At 37.0% G+C, this 17,218-nt stretch overlaps 1 protein-coding gene across 2 annotated transcripts in view; it reads left to right on the top strand.

Moving 5' to 3' along the window:
- LOC124242224 (cytochrome P450 3A12-like) overlaps positions 1-17,218 on the top strand; it is a 33,756-nt gene that overhangs the window by 15,664 nt on the left and 874 nt on the right. The window contains exons 8-12 of one of the 2 annotated variants that reach the window (XM_046667029.1): positions 3,025-3,080; positions 4,260-4,326; positions 7,373-7,533; positions 11,937-12,163; positions 14,353-14,515. In XM_046667029.1, the coding sequence (XP_046522985.1) occupies positions 3,025-3,080; positions 4,260-4,326; positions 7,373-7,533; positions 11,937-12,163; positions 14,353-14,515 (674 nt within the window). Of the gene's footprint in view, positions 1-3,024; positions 3,153-4,259; positions 4,327-7,372; positions 7,534-11,936; positions 12,164-14,352; positions 14,516-17,218 lie in introns of both variants that reach the window. The other variant, XM_046667028.1, reaches the window with a different exon arrangement.

The raw sequence follows: 17,218 nt of genomic DNA, 5'->3' as shown, positions 1-17,218 counted from the left end.
TTTTGATTATGTGCAAGTTATGTGTTTTTCTCTTATTGCTTTTGCTTTTTGGTGTCATATCTAAGAATCCATTGCCAAGTCTAAGATCATGAAGATTTACCCTTTGGTTTTCTTCTAAGAGTTATATAGTTTTTGCTCTTTTGTTTAGGTCTCTGATCCATTTTGAGTGCATTTTTTTATATGGTGTGATGTAAGAATCCAATTTCACTCCTTGGCATATGGTTATCCAATTGCCCCAGCACTATTTGTTGAAAAGACTATTTTTCCCCATTAAATGATCCTTAAATTTTTCTTAAAATTCAGTTTACCATAGACACATGTGTTTGTTTCTAGACTCTAAATTTGATTCCATTGACCTGAATGTCTAGTCTTATGCCAGTACCACATTGTCTTGATTCTTATAGCTTTGTGATAAGTTTTGTAATTGAGAAGTATGAGAGCTCCTACTTTTTTATCAAGATGTTTTTAACTTTTCTGGATCCCTTGCAGTTTGATATCAATTTTTAAATTTTATTGTCAATATCTACAAAAAAGCCAGCTAGGATTATGATAGGGAACGTGTGAAATCTGTAAATAAATTTGGGGGTTATTACCATCTTAACAGTATTAAGTTTTGTGATCCATGAACATAGAGGTTTTTCTTAAATGGAAAAGTAAATCTTAGATCTTTAAATAATTTCAACAGTGTTTTGTAGTTTTCAGAGTATAAATTTTGCACTTCTTTTGTTGAACTTATTCCTAAGTGTTCTCTATTTTCGATGTTATTGTAAATGGAGTTCTTTTCTTAATTCTACTTATGGATTGTTTATTGCAGTGTATAGAACTACGATTGATTTTTGTACATTGATCCTGTATCCTGTAATGTTGCTTAAATGGTGTACTACTACTAACAGATCTTTAATGGGCTACTTAGGATATTGTATGTACTACCTCATGTTATCTGATAATAGAGGTAGTTTTACTCCTTCATTTCCTAAATGGATAACTTTTATTTCCTTTTCTTGTCTGACTCGTCTGGCTAAAACCTCCAATACAATGTTGAATGAAAGTGATGAGAGTCATCTTTGTCTTGTTCTCAATCTTAGGAGAAAGTATCCAATTTTCAATAATAAGTATGCTGTTAATTATTAGCTTTTGGCAGACACCTTCTATCGGGTTGGGGAAATTCCCTTCTATTCCTGTTTTGATATGTATTTTCATCACAAAAGAATGTCGAATGTTTTCAAATGCTTTTTGTGCATCTATTAAGATAATCATGTGGGTTAGTTTTTAATTCTATTAATATGGTGTATTGTACAGTTTTGCATTCCTGGAATAAACACCACTTGCTTAGGGTGTATGCTGTCATCCCTCAATATTCATAGGGAATTTGTTCCAGGACCATCATAGTTACCAAATCGCAGATTATCAAGACCCTCATATAAAAAAGGCATCTTATGTGTACATAATCTACACACATCCTCCCATATACTTCAAATCATATCTATATTACTTAAAATACCTACTACCATATAAATGCTATGTAAATAGTTGTGATACTGCATTGCTCAGGGGATAATGACAGGAGAAAAAAGTCTGTACAAGTTTAGTACAGATGCAACCATTGTAAGCAGTTCCATCTGTGTTAGTTGAATCTGCAGATGTATAACCTGTGCGTACCAAAGGTCAATTGTACTTACTTTATGTGTTCCTAGGTGCCATTAGTGTTTTGTTGAGGACTTATGCATCCATGTTCATAAGATATTGATGGCTTGTAGTTTTCTTTTCCTGTGACATATTTCTCTGATTTTAGTATCATGACAATACTGGCCTTGTAGAATGACTTTGAAAGTGTTCCCTCACCTTCTATTTTTTGGAAGAGTTTGTGAAAAACATGAGTCCATTCTTCTTTAAATATTTGGTAGAATTTACCATTGAAACAATCTGGACTTAAGCTTTTCTGTTTGGGTAGTTTCTAAATTACAAATTCAGGCTTTTTATTTATTATAGGTCTATTCAGATTGTCTATTTCTTTTTGGACCAGTTTCTATAGTTTGGGTCTTTATAGGAATTTGTCCATTTAATCTAAGTTCTCTAATTTGTTGGAATACAATTCTTCATAGTATGCATTTATAATCCTTTTTATTTATCTTTTTCTTTAATTTCAGTAGTAGTGTCTCCTCTTTCATTTCTACAGCCTGCAATTTGAACCTTCTCCCTTTTTTGTCTTGGTCAATCTAGCTTTAGCTTGTTCAAATAATCAGATTTTAATTTTATTTATTTTTCTCTATTTTTATTCACTGTTTCATTAATTTCTACCCTCATCTTTATTCTTTCCTTTCTTCTACTTTCCTTAACTTTAGTTTGCTTTCTTTTTCAGTGTTAAAGTAGAAACCTAGGTTTTTGATTTGATATTTTTGTCCATTTTATATGTAGATACTTATGGCCATAAATTTCTCTCTAAACACTGCTTTTGCTATATCCAATTATTTTTTGTATATTGTGTCTTCATTTTTTTTCATCACAAAGCAATTTTCAATTGCTCTTTTTATTTCTTCTTGGACCCTTTGGTTATTTAAGAGTGTATTTTTCAGTATCCAAGTATTTTTGAGTTTCCCAATTTTCAGTCTCTTTGATTTCTAATTTTATTCCATTGTGATCAAAGGGCATATACTGTATTATTTGTCTCAGCTACTATTTCTTGAGCAGCATGGATAATTAAAGCAAACTATGGTCTAGTTCATTCAAAGTGACACTAGTTCAATAGACTAAAACCTAAAAAGTCAAGTAATTTAATCCTGTTTTTGGTCACCTCAAACATGTGGAAAGGACCACAGATCTAACTGCTACAGTGATGCCCCCTATGTGTGGACTCACCCTTGCACAGCCAGTGGCTTGGAAGTCTGAGCAAAGATCACAGAGGGATTGGCTCCTGAATGGGAACCCCTCCCATGTCTTTTACTTTTTTGATTAGTAGAGCAAATTATATTTGCTCCAGGAAAGTTAGTATGTTCATTGTTCTTTCCTTTTTCTTTTTCCTAACAGTACTCTTGCCATTCCTTAGCCCAGTTTTGGAGGTATTGAATATACTTGTGTTTCCAGTAAGTGCTATTAAATTTTTCACAAAGTCTATAAAAACAATAAAAGAAAGTCGCCTCAAAGATAAACAAAAGGTAAAATTTGGTGATGGTTACATGAAGGTGTTCACTTTTGATAATTTATTGTGGTGTATACATACGATTTATATGCTTCACTGTGTTTTTCTTTTTCAGGTGGTAGAGAAGTCTAGGGTTTAGAGCAGGAGACTTCTAACATTTTGGGTAGAATGAAGAAAGTAGAGATAGAGCAAGGAGATAACAAAATAAGTCAAAGAGGAATGTTTAAGTTTAATCATAGGCATGACAATTAGTATGTCACTGCTTTACTACTGTTGAGACGAAAATTTACCTATTTTCTTCAAAAAATTATCAAAGGATAAAAATTACTCTGTCAAATTATTTTACTGGCATTATAATTTCCCCAGATCTTAGAGTAGTAAAGAATCATTTCAATTCCAAGCCCCTTATTTTACACATTCCTCAGTAGCAGGCCCCATCAAGCTGCCTGGTTGGGTAGCTTTAACATAGTCTATGTTAAATTTGAGCCCTCTGATAGTCTGGAGTGGGCAGGAGTCTTCTTGGGTATTGAGGCTGCAAGCTGGCTAGCCAAGCTCTGCCTGCATGAAGACCTTCTGAGGTCTGGAAGCCAGCACACAAATGTCTGTAGGGCAGGGCGACAGGGCTGTGTACCCTAGGATGTCACTGAAGAATATGGAGCGTTTGGGGAAGGTGGGACATTTGAAAATGCTTATGCAAAAGCTGCTGAAGAACTCCAAAAATGTCAGGAGATTAATCTATGTGGGGATTCATTAAGAATTAAGCCTGTAGAAAGAAATGGATTGAAATAAAAAACTTCCTCCTGAGTAGGCAATCATGAAAGAGAAGCAACAGGCTAGTCCTTGGCCAGGAGCTGTGTCCAAAAGCAGAGAAGCCAAGGATCAGAGAGAATGAGGATCAAAAAGCAGATGGACATGATGGCTGGATTTTTCTCAGGAAATCATCCTGCTCTCCAAGATTTGTAGTTAAATGTGTTCTTTTCACTGATGACTCAGACAACACTAGCCAGACTCCTAGACTTAAAGAGGCCATATTCTCAGGAAAGATGTTAAATACTGCATTCCTGATTTATTTCCGACTTCACACTTGACTTTCTGTCATTGAAATGTCTCTTTCTATTTCCAGCAACGAGTGGATTTTCTTCAATTGATGATTAACTCCCAGAATTCCAAAGAAATGAGCAGATATAAAGGTAACCAAGTAGTTCTTCAGAGGACCACAGATAGGGAGGCTCAGAGGGAAGGGGTGGTTCTGAACACATGCAGGAATTTTCCCAGGCAAATAAGAATTTCTGCCAAATTGAAGAAAGCTGAATGTTCAGATGTAAATTGTATCCAGAAATACTTTTTAGAAGCATGAATGCACAACATTGTTCAAGGCCTGAATGACAACCATAAACAAGTATTTCCTGCCCGGAAGTCAGTCAATGGTCTGTGGATCGCCCACCTCAGAAACTCTGGGGAGCTTGTTTACAATATCGATTCTCAGACCTCATCCAGACCTACCAAATCAGAACCTCCACCTGGAAAATTGCATCAAGGCTTCATCACATCAGGAGACACATTGCCCAGTGTTGGTGACCTTCACTCGGACACTTGCTTAAAGTTGTGTTCACCAGCTTAACCTACTTGTGTTTTATTTTTCTCTTGTGATTATTAGGTAACTTGCATGGGGGAAGCCTTTGAGATTAGGTAAACAATCTTGTTTTATTCAAATTCCACCTGCTAGTTTTACCATCCTTTTATTAGTTTATGTATGTATAGCAATATGATCTCACAGATTACTAATTCACTCTCTTACATCATTCTTTATTTTGATGCTCACAGTCTCTCTGGTTTGTTCACTGAAAGCCTGTTCAAGTGGGCTCCTGTGTCCTTTTTTCTTTCCTTTTTTAAATTTTCTTATGGTAATGGATTTTATTTTTTAGACCATTTTATGTTCACTGCAACATTGAGCAGACATTACAGAGATGTCCATATACTCCTATGCCCCCACCTATACACAGCCTTCCCCACTGTCAAAATCCCTGCCAGAGTGGTACACTTGTCACAATTAATGAGCCTGTACTGACACATTATCAGCCAAAGTCCACAGTGTACATTAGAGTTCACTCTTGTTGTGATACATTCTTTGGGTTTTGATAAGTATGTAATGATACATATCCACCATTTTGTATACAAAGTGTCCTGAATGCTTTTCACTTATCATTTTCTTAACACTTTCTTGCTTTCTTATGTGAAACATTCCAAGTTTCCCTTCTATTTCTCCTGACCAGCCCTAGAATCAGCCATATCTCCAGGGAGCTCTGGTTCCTTTTAGTGATAAATGGTATTTAGAAAGAAAAATCGGAGATCTGAGTGCTCATTTCTACTAGAGTGCCTTTGCTTCCAGATTTTCTCAAAGAATAAATATAAAAATATAAAATACATTTACACAGGACAGATAAACACAAATATTTCTGTATCTACCCAAATCAGTGTTGTGAACATGTCCTCTCTCTCTAACAATAACAACAAAAGACACTGATTTATAGTTTATTTCCAAGGCATAAATACTCCCACCAAGATTAATTTGAAGATATCAATGGTTTAACAACCATCTTATGTAATTCCTGAGTATTTAACACTTGATTCTAGTGAGTAAGAATGAGTTGACTTCAGCATACAACTCTAAATATATCTATATCTATGTCTATACTTCTATCTATCTATCTGTCAATCATCTATCTATCTATGTATCTCTCTATCTGTGTGGTCTGATACAGTATTTTCTGATGAAAGAAATACTTTACACATGTCGTGTTTAATAAAGTAACCACTAGGCACACATAGCTATGAAACACTTGGCATGTGGCCAGCACCATTGAAAAACTAAATCTTACATTGTATTTAATTTTCATTAATTAAATAGTCACATGTTGCTAATGGCTACCATATTTGACAACATAGCTCTAAGTTTTGAGTATCTTGGGAATCATGCTAACAATGGAAAATAATTTATAGTTGAATTTACCCACAACAGCATCACAGAAATCATCATTGTGAAATCAAAACTCCCTAGACCCTTCTTGCACTCATTTTGTGTGGGTTTTAGTTGTGTATTACATGATTGAGGCAGATGCCATATTTATTTCAGTATTCTAAGAATCTAAATGTCCTAATCTAGTCTCAGTCCTATAGATTATAGCCTGAGCATGCTCAGTTTCTTTGAAGAGAAAATCAAATGAGATGCCAACTTATAATCACAAGAGTAGGTTGCTCAGCATAAAGTAGAGCAAAGAGAGGAGGCATGTGCTGAAAAACAATGACATTCAGACATGATTGAATGAGCACTGCTGTTCCAATCACTGGATCCTATTTTCCTTTATTTCTTGCTGACCAATGCCCTCTATTGACACATTCTTTATTCTCCTATTTTAATGCCGTTAGGTAGACTAGGGCCAATCACCACTCTTCTAGCATTTTGTCTGTCTCTGTAGTTTCTGCACATATCTGAGATCATTCATTTGAAGACTTGTGCCCCAGGTCTTCCATTACCTGATGCGTCTCAAGGTACAATACATGCGTCTCAAGCTAGGTTGTGCACAAAAACCACTATATCTCATGAATGTTCTGAGGTGATTAGATAGTTCCATGGTGGGGCTTGAGATTCTGCATTTATAATGAGCTCTCAGATGCTCCTGATGCTGCTGGTCCGTGGACCACACTTTGAGTAGCAAGGGATTATCTGCAGTCCAATAGTATTCGAAGTTCTTGATGGCACTTTTACATGGAACATTTTTTTAAATTTCCCTACATAAACCTTTATATTGAAAACTCTTCCAAAAAATTTAAGCTTTTTATCTAGGATAATTTTAGCTTTTTGTGGGGGAAAATGCTACCCACCATTACTTACAGCTAACGTACTTTTAGTATTCTTCAAGTTACATTCCGGAAACACTGTATATATTAGACAAAAATGCTATCTCTTGAAATTAGTGAACTATGTTGGTGTGGAGGGTGGCATAACCAGGAACTTTAGCCAAGCATAGTATAGACCTTTGGAAAAACTGGATTAAGACAACCTTTGCCTTTACCTGGCTCTGAAAAGTAATCAGAGTACAAACCACCCCAGTTTGACTGAATTGCCCTTCCATTTTTTTCCCTATATTTGGGAATTTCATTTGGATTTTTCATCCTCTGAACGTTGCTGTTTTACATTTACCTGCTTTACTTAAAATGTCTTTCCTCTCCTTTTAGCTCTGTCTGATCTGGAGCTGGTGGTCCAATCTATTAGCTTTATTTTTGCTGGCTATGAGACTACTAGCAGTTCTCTTTCCTTCCTTACGTATGCCTTGGCCACTCACCCTGAAGTCCAGGAGAAACTGCAGGAGGAGATTGATTTGGCTTTCCCCAATAAGGTGAGTGGATGATACCTGGAGTGGGAGGGAGAAGAAGTCTTTGCAAGAATATTTCCTCACCACTGCCTACGAGAATTTTTGCAAAAAGCATAAGCTTCAATTCTTTGATCTACTCTATTTAAGATAGATCTAAAAAGACAAAAACAAAGGCAGTTTATGCTGCTCATATAAATATAATATCTTTGGAAAAGTGCTGGTACTGGCATATCTGTTATTTTTTACCACAATATTGCCACATGAAATTTACAAAACCTCAGTGGCATCTAGCAATAAGAATTTATTGCTCTACTGTCTGGGTAGTTATCTCTCTTGATATTGGCTGGACTTGCTTTGGTCTTACTGTTGGCTGATCTAGGCTGGCCTTGGAGCTGAATGGGCTGACTCTGCTCCACATATGCTTCACACTTCTCTCATTGTCCAGAAATCTAGCCTGGGTTTGCTCTTCTCAGGGCTATGACAGAAGGCTAGAGCAACAAGCCCATAATATGGTGCCTTTCAAAATTCTGCTATCATCACACATAGCCAAAATTCCATTGGTTGAAACAAGCTACATGGTGAACCCTACAGTCAGAATGGGAGGGCACTACAAAGTTAAACAGCAAAGGGCATGGAAGCAGGAAGGGGTGGAAAATTAGAATCATTACTGCAATCTACCACTCTGGGTAAATTTTGCAGGCTAGGAGAAGAGCATATGGCAAGAAATGGATGAATGACTTTGTTTCTAACAGTAGTTTGGGCAAGTCCTATGACCTTCTGCGTCATAGGTCCTTAAGATATAAGATAAGAAGAGAGTTTAGTGTCTACCTAAATCAGAGATTATCTGTCTTCTCTGGTATAGCCATACTGGGATTATTTTGATTGCAATAAAATGCAAAGATCACTAAGAGACAGACTACCTGAAGCATTGTGTTATTCCACTTTTATAAAAAGTAATTACAATGACAACACCACCATTGGTAGCTAACATTTGTGCCTTACTTTATAGGTCTGTTCTAAATGCTTTCTATTTATCAATGAATTTACTTTTCATAGAATTCTTTATAAATCAGGATTGGCTATGTGATCCCTCAGTAACAGATTAGCCCTCAAATCTCAGTGGCTTAAAGAGGATAGGTTTACTTCTAACTCACATTCACATCTCCAACATGGATGTTAGTGGAGGATGGGATTGATAGTCTTTGCTCCAAAAGATTACTTGGGGTTGCAGGCTATGAGGCTCCACCTTCTTGCAGATGAGTTATCTGGAACACGAAGCTTTCCTGTTGTCTGAGGAATAAAGAACTAGAGTGCTGGTCACTGGCTTTTTAAATATTTTGTCCCCAAACTGATATACATGACCTTCGTTCACAATCCATTGGGAAAGCTGGTTTTCCCTAAATTCAAGTGGGCTTGGAAATGTAGGAGAGTACATGGCTGTTGAGTGAGCAGTGAACATATTTGCCACACAACCCTGTGAAGTATCAACTCTAATGATCTCCATGTAACATAACAGAAAACTGAGCTACAGCAAAATGTAGTAACTTACATACACTAGCCATGTGACTAGTCATATAGCTGGGTGTCTGGCTCCTGAACCAAATTCTTAACCCCTACAGTGTTGCTTCTTCAATATAACACCAAGTGATAGCCATATACATATTGTTCACACTGTTTTCCAATTTCTGCCGAAGGTGGAATTTTTCCTGGTGTGTAGAGAACTGGCCTCTGGGGCTGGAGTGACTTCTTTAGATTCTCAGAGCTTAGAGACAAATCCTGAAGTAACAACTAGGAGACTGCTCCAGCAAGAGAGTGGAGTTCCGATCATCTTCATAACTCTCCCTAGAACTGAAATTGTGTGCCCTTGTAGCATCCAAATTTACCTTTTTTTTTTTTCCATATTTGGATTAGTATGAAACTAGTTTCTCCCCAAATTATTCATATAGTTGTTCTATAATATAATGTTTTTGTGCAAATTTTATACATGGAATCAAAAGGGTTAGCAAGCAGAATTTTTCATATAAACAAGTTTATGCCAAATAGGGGGTTTGCTCTTTTTATAAATTAATTAATTAGTTAATTAATTATTTTGCATTGCAGTAACATTGGATTATAACATTGTATAGCTTTCAGATGTACATCGTAATATATTTTGAATTCCGTGTAGATTACATCATGTTCACCACCCAAAAACTAATTATGGTCCATCCCTACACGTGTGAGCCTAATCACCCCTTTTGCCCTCCCCCTGCTCCTTTCCCCTATGGTAACCACCAATCCAATCTCCTCTGCTATGTGTTTGTTGTTTTTATCTTCTACTTATGAGTGAGATCATCAGTATTTGACTTTCTCCCTCTGACTTATTTCACTTAGCATAATACCCTCAATGTTCATCCATGTTGTCTCAAATGGCTGGATTTCAGCATTTCTTATGGCTTTGTAGTATTCCATTATGTATATATACCACATCTTCTTTATCCATTCGTCCCTTGAGGGCCACCTAGGTTGCTTCTAAGTTTTGTCTATTGTGAATAATGCTGCAATGAAAATAGAGGTGCATGTATCTTTATGCATTTGGGTTTTCAGGTTCTTTGGATAAATACCCAGCAGTGGAATAGCTGGATCATATGTTAGATCTATTCTTAATTTTCTGAGGATACTCCATACCACTTTCCATATTGGCTGTACCAGTTTGCACTCCCACCAGCAGTGAACAAGGGTTCCCTGCTCTCCACATCCTCTCCAACATTTGTTGTTTCCTGTCTTGTTAATCATAGCCATTCTGACCAGGGTGAGGTGACACCTTATTGTAGATTTGATTTGCATTTCCCTGATAGCTAATGATGTTGAACATCTTTTCATATGCCTGTTGGAGAAATCTCTGTTCAGCTTTTTTGCTCATTTTTTAATTGGGCTGTTGTTTTTTTATTTTTGAGATGTATGAGTTCTTTGTATATTTTGGATATTAACCCCTTATCTGATATATGGTTTACAAATATCTTCTTCCAATTGTTAGGCTGTCTTTTCGTTTTGTTGATAGTTTCCTTTGTTGAGAAGATGCTTTTCAGTTTGATGTGGTGCCATTTGTTCACTTTTTCTTTTCTTTCCCTTGCCTGGTCAGACATGGTACTTGAAAATATGCTGCTCAGACCGATGTCAAAGAGCATACTGCATATGTTTTCTTCTAGAAGTTTCATGGTTTCGGGTTTTACATTCAAGTCTTTAACCCATTTTGAATTGAGTTTTGTGCATGGTGTAAGATAATGGTCTACTTTCATTCTTTTGCATGTGGCTGTCCAGTTTTCCCAACACCATTTATTGAAGAGACTCTCCTTTCTCCATCACATGCTCTTGGCTCCCTTAGTCCAATATTAGCTGTCCATAAATGTGTGGGTTTATTTCTGCGCTCTCAATTCTGTTCCATTGATCTGTGTTTCTGTTTTTGTGCCAGTACCATGCTGTTTTGGTTACTATAGCTTTGTAGTATATTTTGAAATCAAGGAGTGTGGTACCTCCAGTTTTGTTCTTTTTTCTCTGGAATCCTTTGGCTATTTGAGGTCTTTTGTTGTCCCATATAAATTTTAAGATTCTTTGTTCTATTTCTGTGAAAACTATTTTTAGAACTTTGATAGGGATTGCATTGAATCTATAGCTTGCTTTAGGAAGTATAGACATTTTAACTCTGTTAATTCTTCCAATCCAAGAGCACGGAATATCTTTCCATTTCTTTGTGTCTTCTTCGATTTCTGTCAACAATGTATTAGAGTTTTCAGTGTACAGATCTTTCACCTCTTTGGTTAAGTTTATTCCTAAATATTTTATTCTTCTCATTACAGTTGTAAATTGGATTCTATTCTTAATTTCTCTTGCTGCTACTTCATTGTTAGTGTATGGAAACGCAACCAATTTTTGTATGTTGATTTTGTGTCCTGCGACTTGACTGTATTCATTTATTATTTCCAAAAGTGTTTTAGTGGATTATTTAGGGTTTTATATACATAAAATCATGTCTTCTGCAAAGAGTGACAGTTTCACTTCTTCTTTTCCGATATGGCTTTGCTCCTTTGCACATTCTCTTTCCTTGGTACAGATGGCTTCAGCATGTTTCATTTAAGAGTAATGGTCATAGTTTACAAGTCAGAGTTATCTACATGAGAAAGAAAAAACACTACATGGTAATGAGAGAGGTTTCAGGATCTGTTTAAGGGGTAGTCCCAACAGTCTCCCATAGTCATAACTACTCCACACATCTCAATGTACCTTTCACCATGTCAAAGGTCATGGAAGGCATTAAAACGTCTAAAAATGCTAAGTTCTTTTAACAAAATAAATTATTCTTTTGTACTCCTAACACTTCAATAGTACTGCAGGGACTGAGTGGAAAGTTGATCCCAAATCTCAATTTTTCAAAATCTGTTTCTTTCCAGGCACCTCCCACCTATGATGCCCTGTTACAGATGGATTATCTTGACATGGTGTTGAATGAAAATCTCAGATTATTCCCAATTGCTGTTAGACTTGAGAGAGTCTGTAAGAAAAATGTGAAGATCAATGGGGTGTTCATTCCCAAAGGGACAGTGGTGATGGTGCCAAACTTTCTCCTTCACCGAGACCCGGAGTTCTGGCCAGAGCCTGAGGAGTTCCATCCTGAAAGGTACAGGGCTCCTGGGAAAGAGAACCCACCCTGAATCAGACTGGTTGTAGCATATTCTGATGTCTCTTATTATAGATGGCAAACGTGTGATTGTACAATCATTTACACATCTTTTTATTTTGAGAAGTTTTTCTTAGTAAAAGAATGATCGCTGTTTCTTGCTAAAATTTTATGAACTGTATACTCTAAAAAAGAAAAGTATATTTCTCCACAGCCCAAATACCTTAAGATGGGCCTCATTGACAAAGTAATGTACATCTTTATGGACATTTTTCTATGCATACATATATTTTTAAAAACAATAGTGGTATTATATTTTGTTTCATTTTGAACTGCGTAAGTTTTTTGACAGTAAACTATAAACAACAACCTAAGATACTATATGTGTGTGTGTGTGTGTGTGTGTGTGTGTGTGACTGTTGCATTAGCCATAATTTACTGAGCTACTATTTTTTTTAGGGATATAGGCTTTTGTTTCCTTTACGTTGTCTTGTGCTGTTCTCTTCACCTCTCTGAATTTACCACCAATGTTCCCACATTCCATTGTTTTCAAAATTGTTGTTTCCTCTAGCATTATTGTGAGAGTGCAGGTTATGAGCTGAAAGGTCCTCCACTCTGATGTTTTAAGCAGCCTCATTGAGGTTGGAAGTGAACACAGGTCCTCCAGCGCTGTCTGTGGCTGCAATCCTGTGCCAGCTCCCTTGTACACTCAGAATTGGATGACCTTTCCAAAGCGAAGTCATCTGCTCTCTAGATATTTGAGACATGTCTTTGGAGGGTCTCGAGTAGGCTTTTCTGGGATTTCAGAGTAAAAGTCTGGCTTTCTGTCCAACTTGAACTCTGGAAAGAGTTGATGCTTTCTCGTTTATTATATTGGTGAGCATAATTGGCAATAACATTTTTCGAACAGTAGCTGGGATCTAGACTTTTACTAGCCCCTGACTATAAGCTCTCTGATGGTAGGGCCTTTTCTTGTCAGCCATGGTGTTCCTAGTGCTGACATAACATTTACAAATAGTACTTGTTGAAAGAAGAGGTCAGAGTTGACCCAGTCTTCTGTTTGTGGACCAGAGGACCTCTGTGGTTCCTCCAAGCTCAGCAGTTCCCTCTCCTGTAGCTTCATAAACATAAAACAAGAGACCATTCACCGAATTTCTCTTTGATTCACTCAGTCATCAAACAGAGAGTAGGTTCTTATCATGTATCAGGGAGTGAACCAGGTAGTGAGAAATACAAATGTTAAAAAATGCATATTATGGACAATGTTTGATATATATGCAAGTGTCTATGTATCTCCATATACACAAGCATATTCCACAGACACATGTCTATGAAATACTTTTCATGCGTCTCTACCTGTCCATCACTTGTCCAACAACCATCAGTCCATATCATCTGTCCCAATCTCACACACTTCTTCTCTCCTCTTGATTCATATACTATGTTAAGGCACATCATTTGGAAATCTCCAGAACGTTCTCCAAAATATAAGGACCCAACAAAACGCTTAATCACAATATTATCACTTTCCTGAAATCTACATTTTTTTTCTTCTATGTAATCAAATATTGAGAAATCAAATGTGAATAAAACATACATCAAATCTTCAAGGAATGTTTAGCCTAGAGGAACAGATAGACAAGGAAATCCCTGATTATGGTGGAGTAGCATCATATGCCCATGTAAATTATCTTGCATAAGGTATTCTGTGTGAGGGAAGGAGAGAGAGAGAGAAGATGATTGGGGGAGCAAAGGAAAGGGAATGGAAGGGAAAAGAAAGCAAAATAAGAATTTAAATAATGGCAGGCCTTTCTCCTGCTTCCTTCCTCCATGAGCACATGACCAACGTAAGTATGAGTGTCATCAGGAACCTACTTTTCCTTCAATCACTCTTGTTTCTTACTTGCCTTGCAGAGTGTGAACAGCTCACCACCCTAAATACAGTTTTCCTGCTTAAAGATATATATTCTTTAAATCAGATCTATCTCATCTCCAACAAGACTGAAAGCTCCTGAAGATAAGGGTAATGGAAAGTATCTGTAGCTGACAATTCTCACAGCTAAATACTCATTTCAGGATTTCAATGACTATATACCACTGGTTGAGGAGTCTCAATGAGAACCCCAAAACTGTAACTCTTGTGGATTTATGTTTCATTAATTTGTTTTCATCTACTGCTGTGGATCCAGGTTCAGTAAGAAGAACAAGGACAGAATAAATCCTTATGTATACTTGCCCTTTGGAACTGGACCCAGAAACTGCATTGCCATGAGATTCGCTATCATGAACATGAAACTTGCTGTTGTCAAGTTGCTGCAGAACTTCTCCTTCAAACCTTGTGAAGAAACACAGGTCAGACAGTTAACTTTTTGCATAAATAATATTTTATTAGGAGTTTTTTTTTTTAAATCTGAGGCATCTATATACATAGAATATAGAATAAAATATATTTTATAAAATAATAGTTTGGGGGCCAGCCCAGTGGTGCAGCGGTTAAGTGCGCACATTCCACTTCTCAGTGGCCCGAGGTTCGCCAGTTTGGATCCCAGGTGCAGACATGACACCGCTTGGCACACCATGCTGTGGGAGGCGTCCCACATATAAAGTAGAGGAAGGTGGGCACGGATGTTAGCTCAGGGCCAGGCTTCCTCAGCAAAAAGAGGAGGACTGACAATACTTAGCTCAGGGCTAATCTTCCTCAAAAAAAAAAAAAAAAGTATAGTTTGTTCTAAAGCCCAGAGAATGTATTTAGAGGCAATTGTGAGCTTTAAGGGTCCTTTGGTCTGGACTGCTAAGTCTGTGGCTTTATAAAGACCCAAGTGTAAGGGTCATCAGGAGTCAATGCAGTTAGTGTGTGGTAATTATGCCCAGTCCTGTGAAGTTGAGCAAAGTTTTAAGTTTGGTTTTAAGTCCTCGAAGGAAGGTCAAGTGTGCACAGTTGTGAAGTTCAGTGACTACCACGTCATGACATTTGAAGGATGCTCTTCTTCACCAGAAATTACTCAGTGGTTCTCAACCATTCTCAGTATAATAAAAACACCAAGAAGCTTTAAAAAATCCTCATGCCTGGGACTTCTTAGAGATTCCAAAATAATTTACCGAGAGTATAGCTTTAAAATTGCACCGCTTTTATTCTCATGTGCAGCCAAGTTTGAGAATCACTGATTCAAGCATTTCTGCCAGATGTGAAGCATTCCACAGTCCAGGGCCATCCTGCTTGTTTGATTTCACTTGCTTAGTCAGGCTTAGCTCCCTTTACATCCTAATAATTAATCTATGAATATTCTTTCCGCTATCCTCTTCCTGTTCTCATCCTTCAAGTCCTTCATTCTGTCCCCAAGCCCCTCCATGGAGCCTTCCCCACATAGTCTAGAAACCATTCTCTCCTCTGCTCTCTTATTGGTTACTGTAGGCTGGTATAATTTGTCAGACCACCTAATAATACTTTCTTGTTATACCATCCAGTTTGGTTCTCTACGTTTTCTTTGTATCTACAATTGTCTTTAATGCTAGCACCTCATTTATTCCTTTCCTAAACTCTCAATAGTGTCTTTCAGTCATCCAATAAGTGCGTATGGAGTGATTTGCATTTGATTTAGAGCTTGTGGATACAAATTGTAAAAAATTTAACTTTAATAATTTAGCAAATGACATTTGTGTATATTAATATCATGTGTGTGTGTGCATGTGTGTGTGTGTGTGTGTGTGTGTGTCTGCAGGGGATGTATATATACATATATATATGCATGTCACTTGAAATTATGAAATAAGATTTTGCATTTATAGGAAGACCTGGACTCTCTCCTCTGAAGAACCTAAAGAAGAGTAGCCATTGATTCATATTAAGCCAGGCCCCATAATAGACTTATTTCTAGAACTCATGCATTTAATATGCAGCTACTCCCCTTTAGCAGGCTCTGCACAGGGGAGAAGAGGACAGCGATGGCTTTTATCTTATTTGTGGCTTTGGGGAAGTTGTGTGGGAGTTCCGTTAGTGTACAAACAGGGGACTCAACCCTGAGAGAAAGCAGGTCTCTGGCACTCCTGGGATCCACAGACCCTCCCTGAAAGCTCCCAGTCATCCACCGGCTGGCGCCTCTCACCTTCCATCACAACTTGCTTGTCCATCAGTCAACTGAGTCTAGAAGGTTAATCTGCTGCTCACTCCCTCAACACAGAATGAGTGGCTAGGGAGAATGGGGCTAAAAATATCAGTCAAATCACTACATGTCTTCAGAAGGTCACCATATGAACTACATGTAGGAGCAAGGATATGGTAGAAAACAAACATAATGCTTCACAAAAACCTCTTCCCTTCATGAAACTGGATGGCTTCCACTGGGAGTCGTGACTGAACACTAGAAGTCAAGGATGATTCATACAATTAAAATGTATAATACCCACTCAGGATTATCTTGCAATTTTCAACAGACAAAATTAACTATATATAGCTGTTTGAAATAGTTTGCCATAATGTCTAAAAACTTGGTTTAAATTTTAAAACCTCATATGTTTTACCAAAAATTTAAATCTACAAGGAAGACAACCCAACGTGACTTTGTCTCCTTCCTGGTGGAGAATAAGTGCTCAATAGATATTGTATTCAATTAATGGGTGAACGAATGCTTTCACTATCCAGTGTTGACACAGCTTATAGAATAAATACAAGGAATCAAAAGAGGGAAGGGAAAATAGATAAAGATGGTCAAGAAGGTCAAACTTCCAGGTGTAAGACAAATAACTACTGGGGATGTAATATCTAGCATGCTAACTGTGAGTAACACTGCTGTATGGTGTATATGAATTTTGTTAAGAGAGTATACCCTAAGGGTTCGCATCATGATGGAGAAATATTTTTTCTCTTTATTTTTTTTTAATCTATATGATGGGAGGAATGTTAACTAAACTTATTATGATAATTTTATGATATATATAAGCCAAATTATTATGCTGTACAGCTTAAACTTACACACTGTGATATGTCAATTTTGTCTCAAATATTTACTGGAAATATACAACATACTGTAATTTTTTATTTAAAAAGTAAAATAAGGG

Source organism: Equus quagga, chromosome 7 (assembly GCF_021613505.1).
Source record: "Equus quagga isolate Etosha38 chromosome 7, UCLA_HA_Equagga_1.0, whole genome shotgun sequence".
NCBI lineage: Eukaryota > Metazoa > Chordata > Mammalia > Perissodactyla > Equidae > Equus > Equus quagga.
Note: the sequence above shows the minus strand (reverse complement) of the source record. Positions and strands in the feature narration are given on the sequence as shown.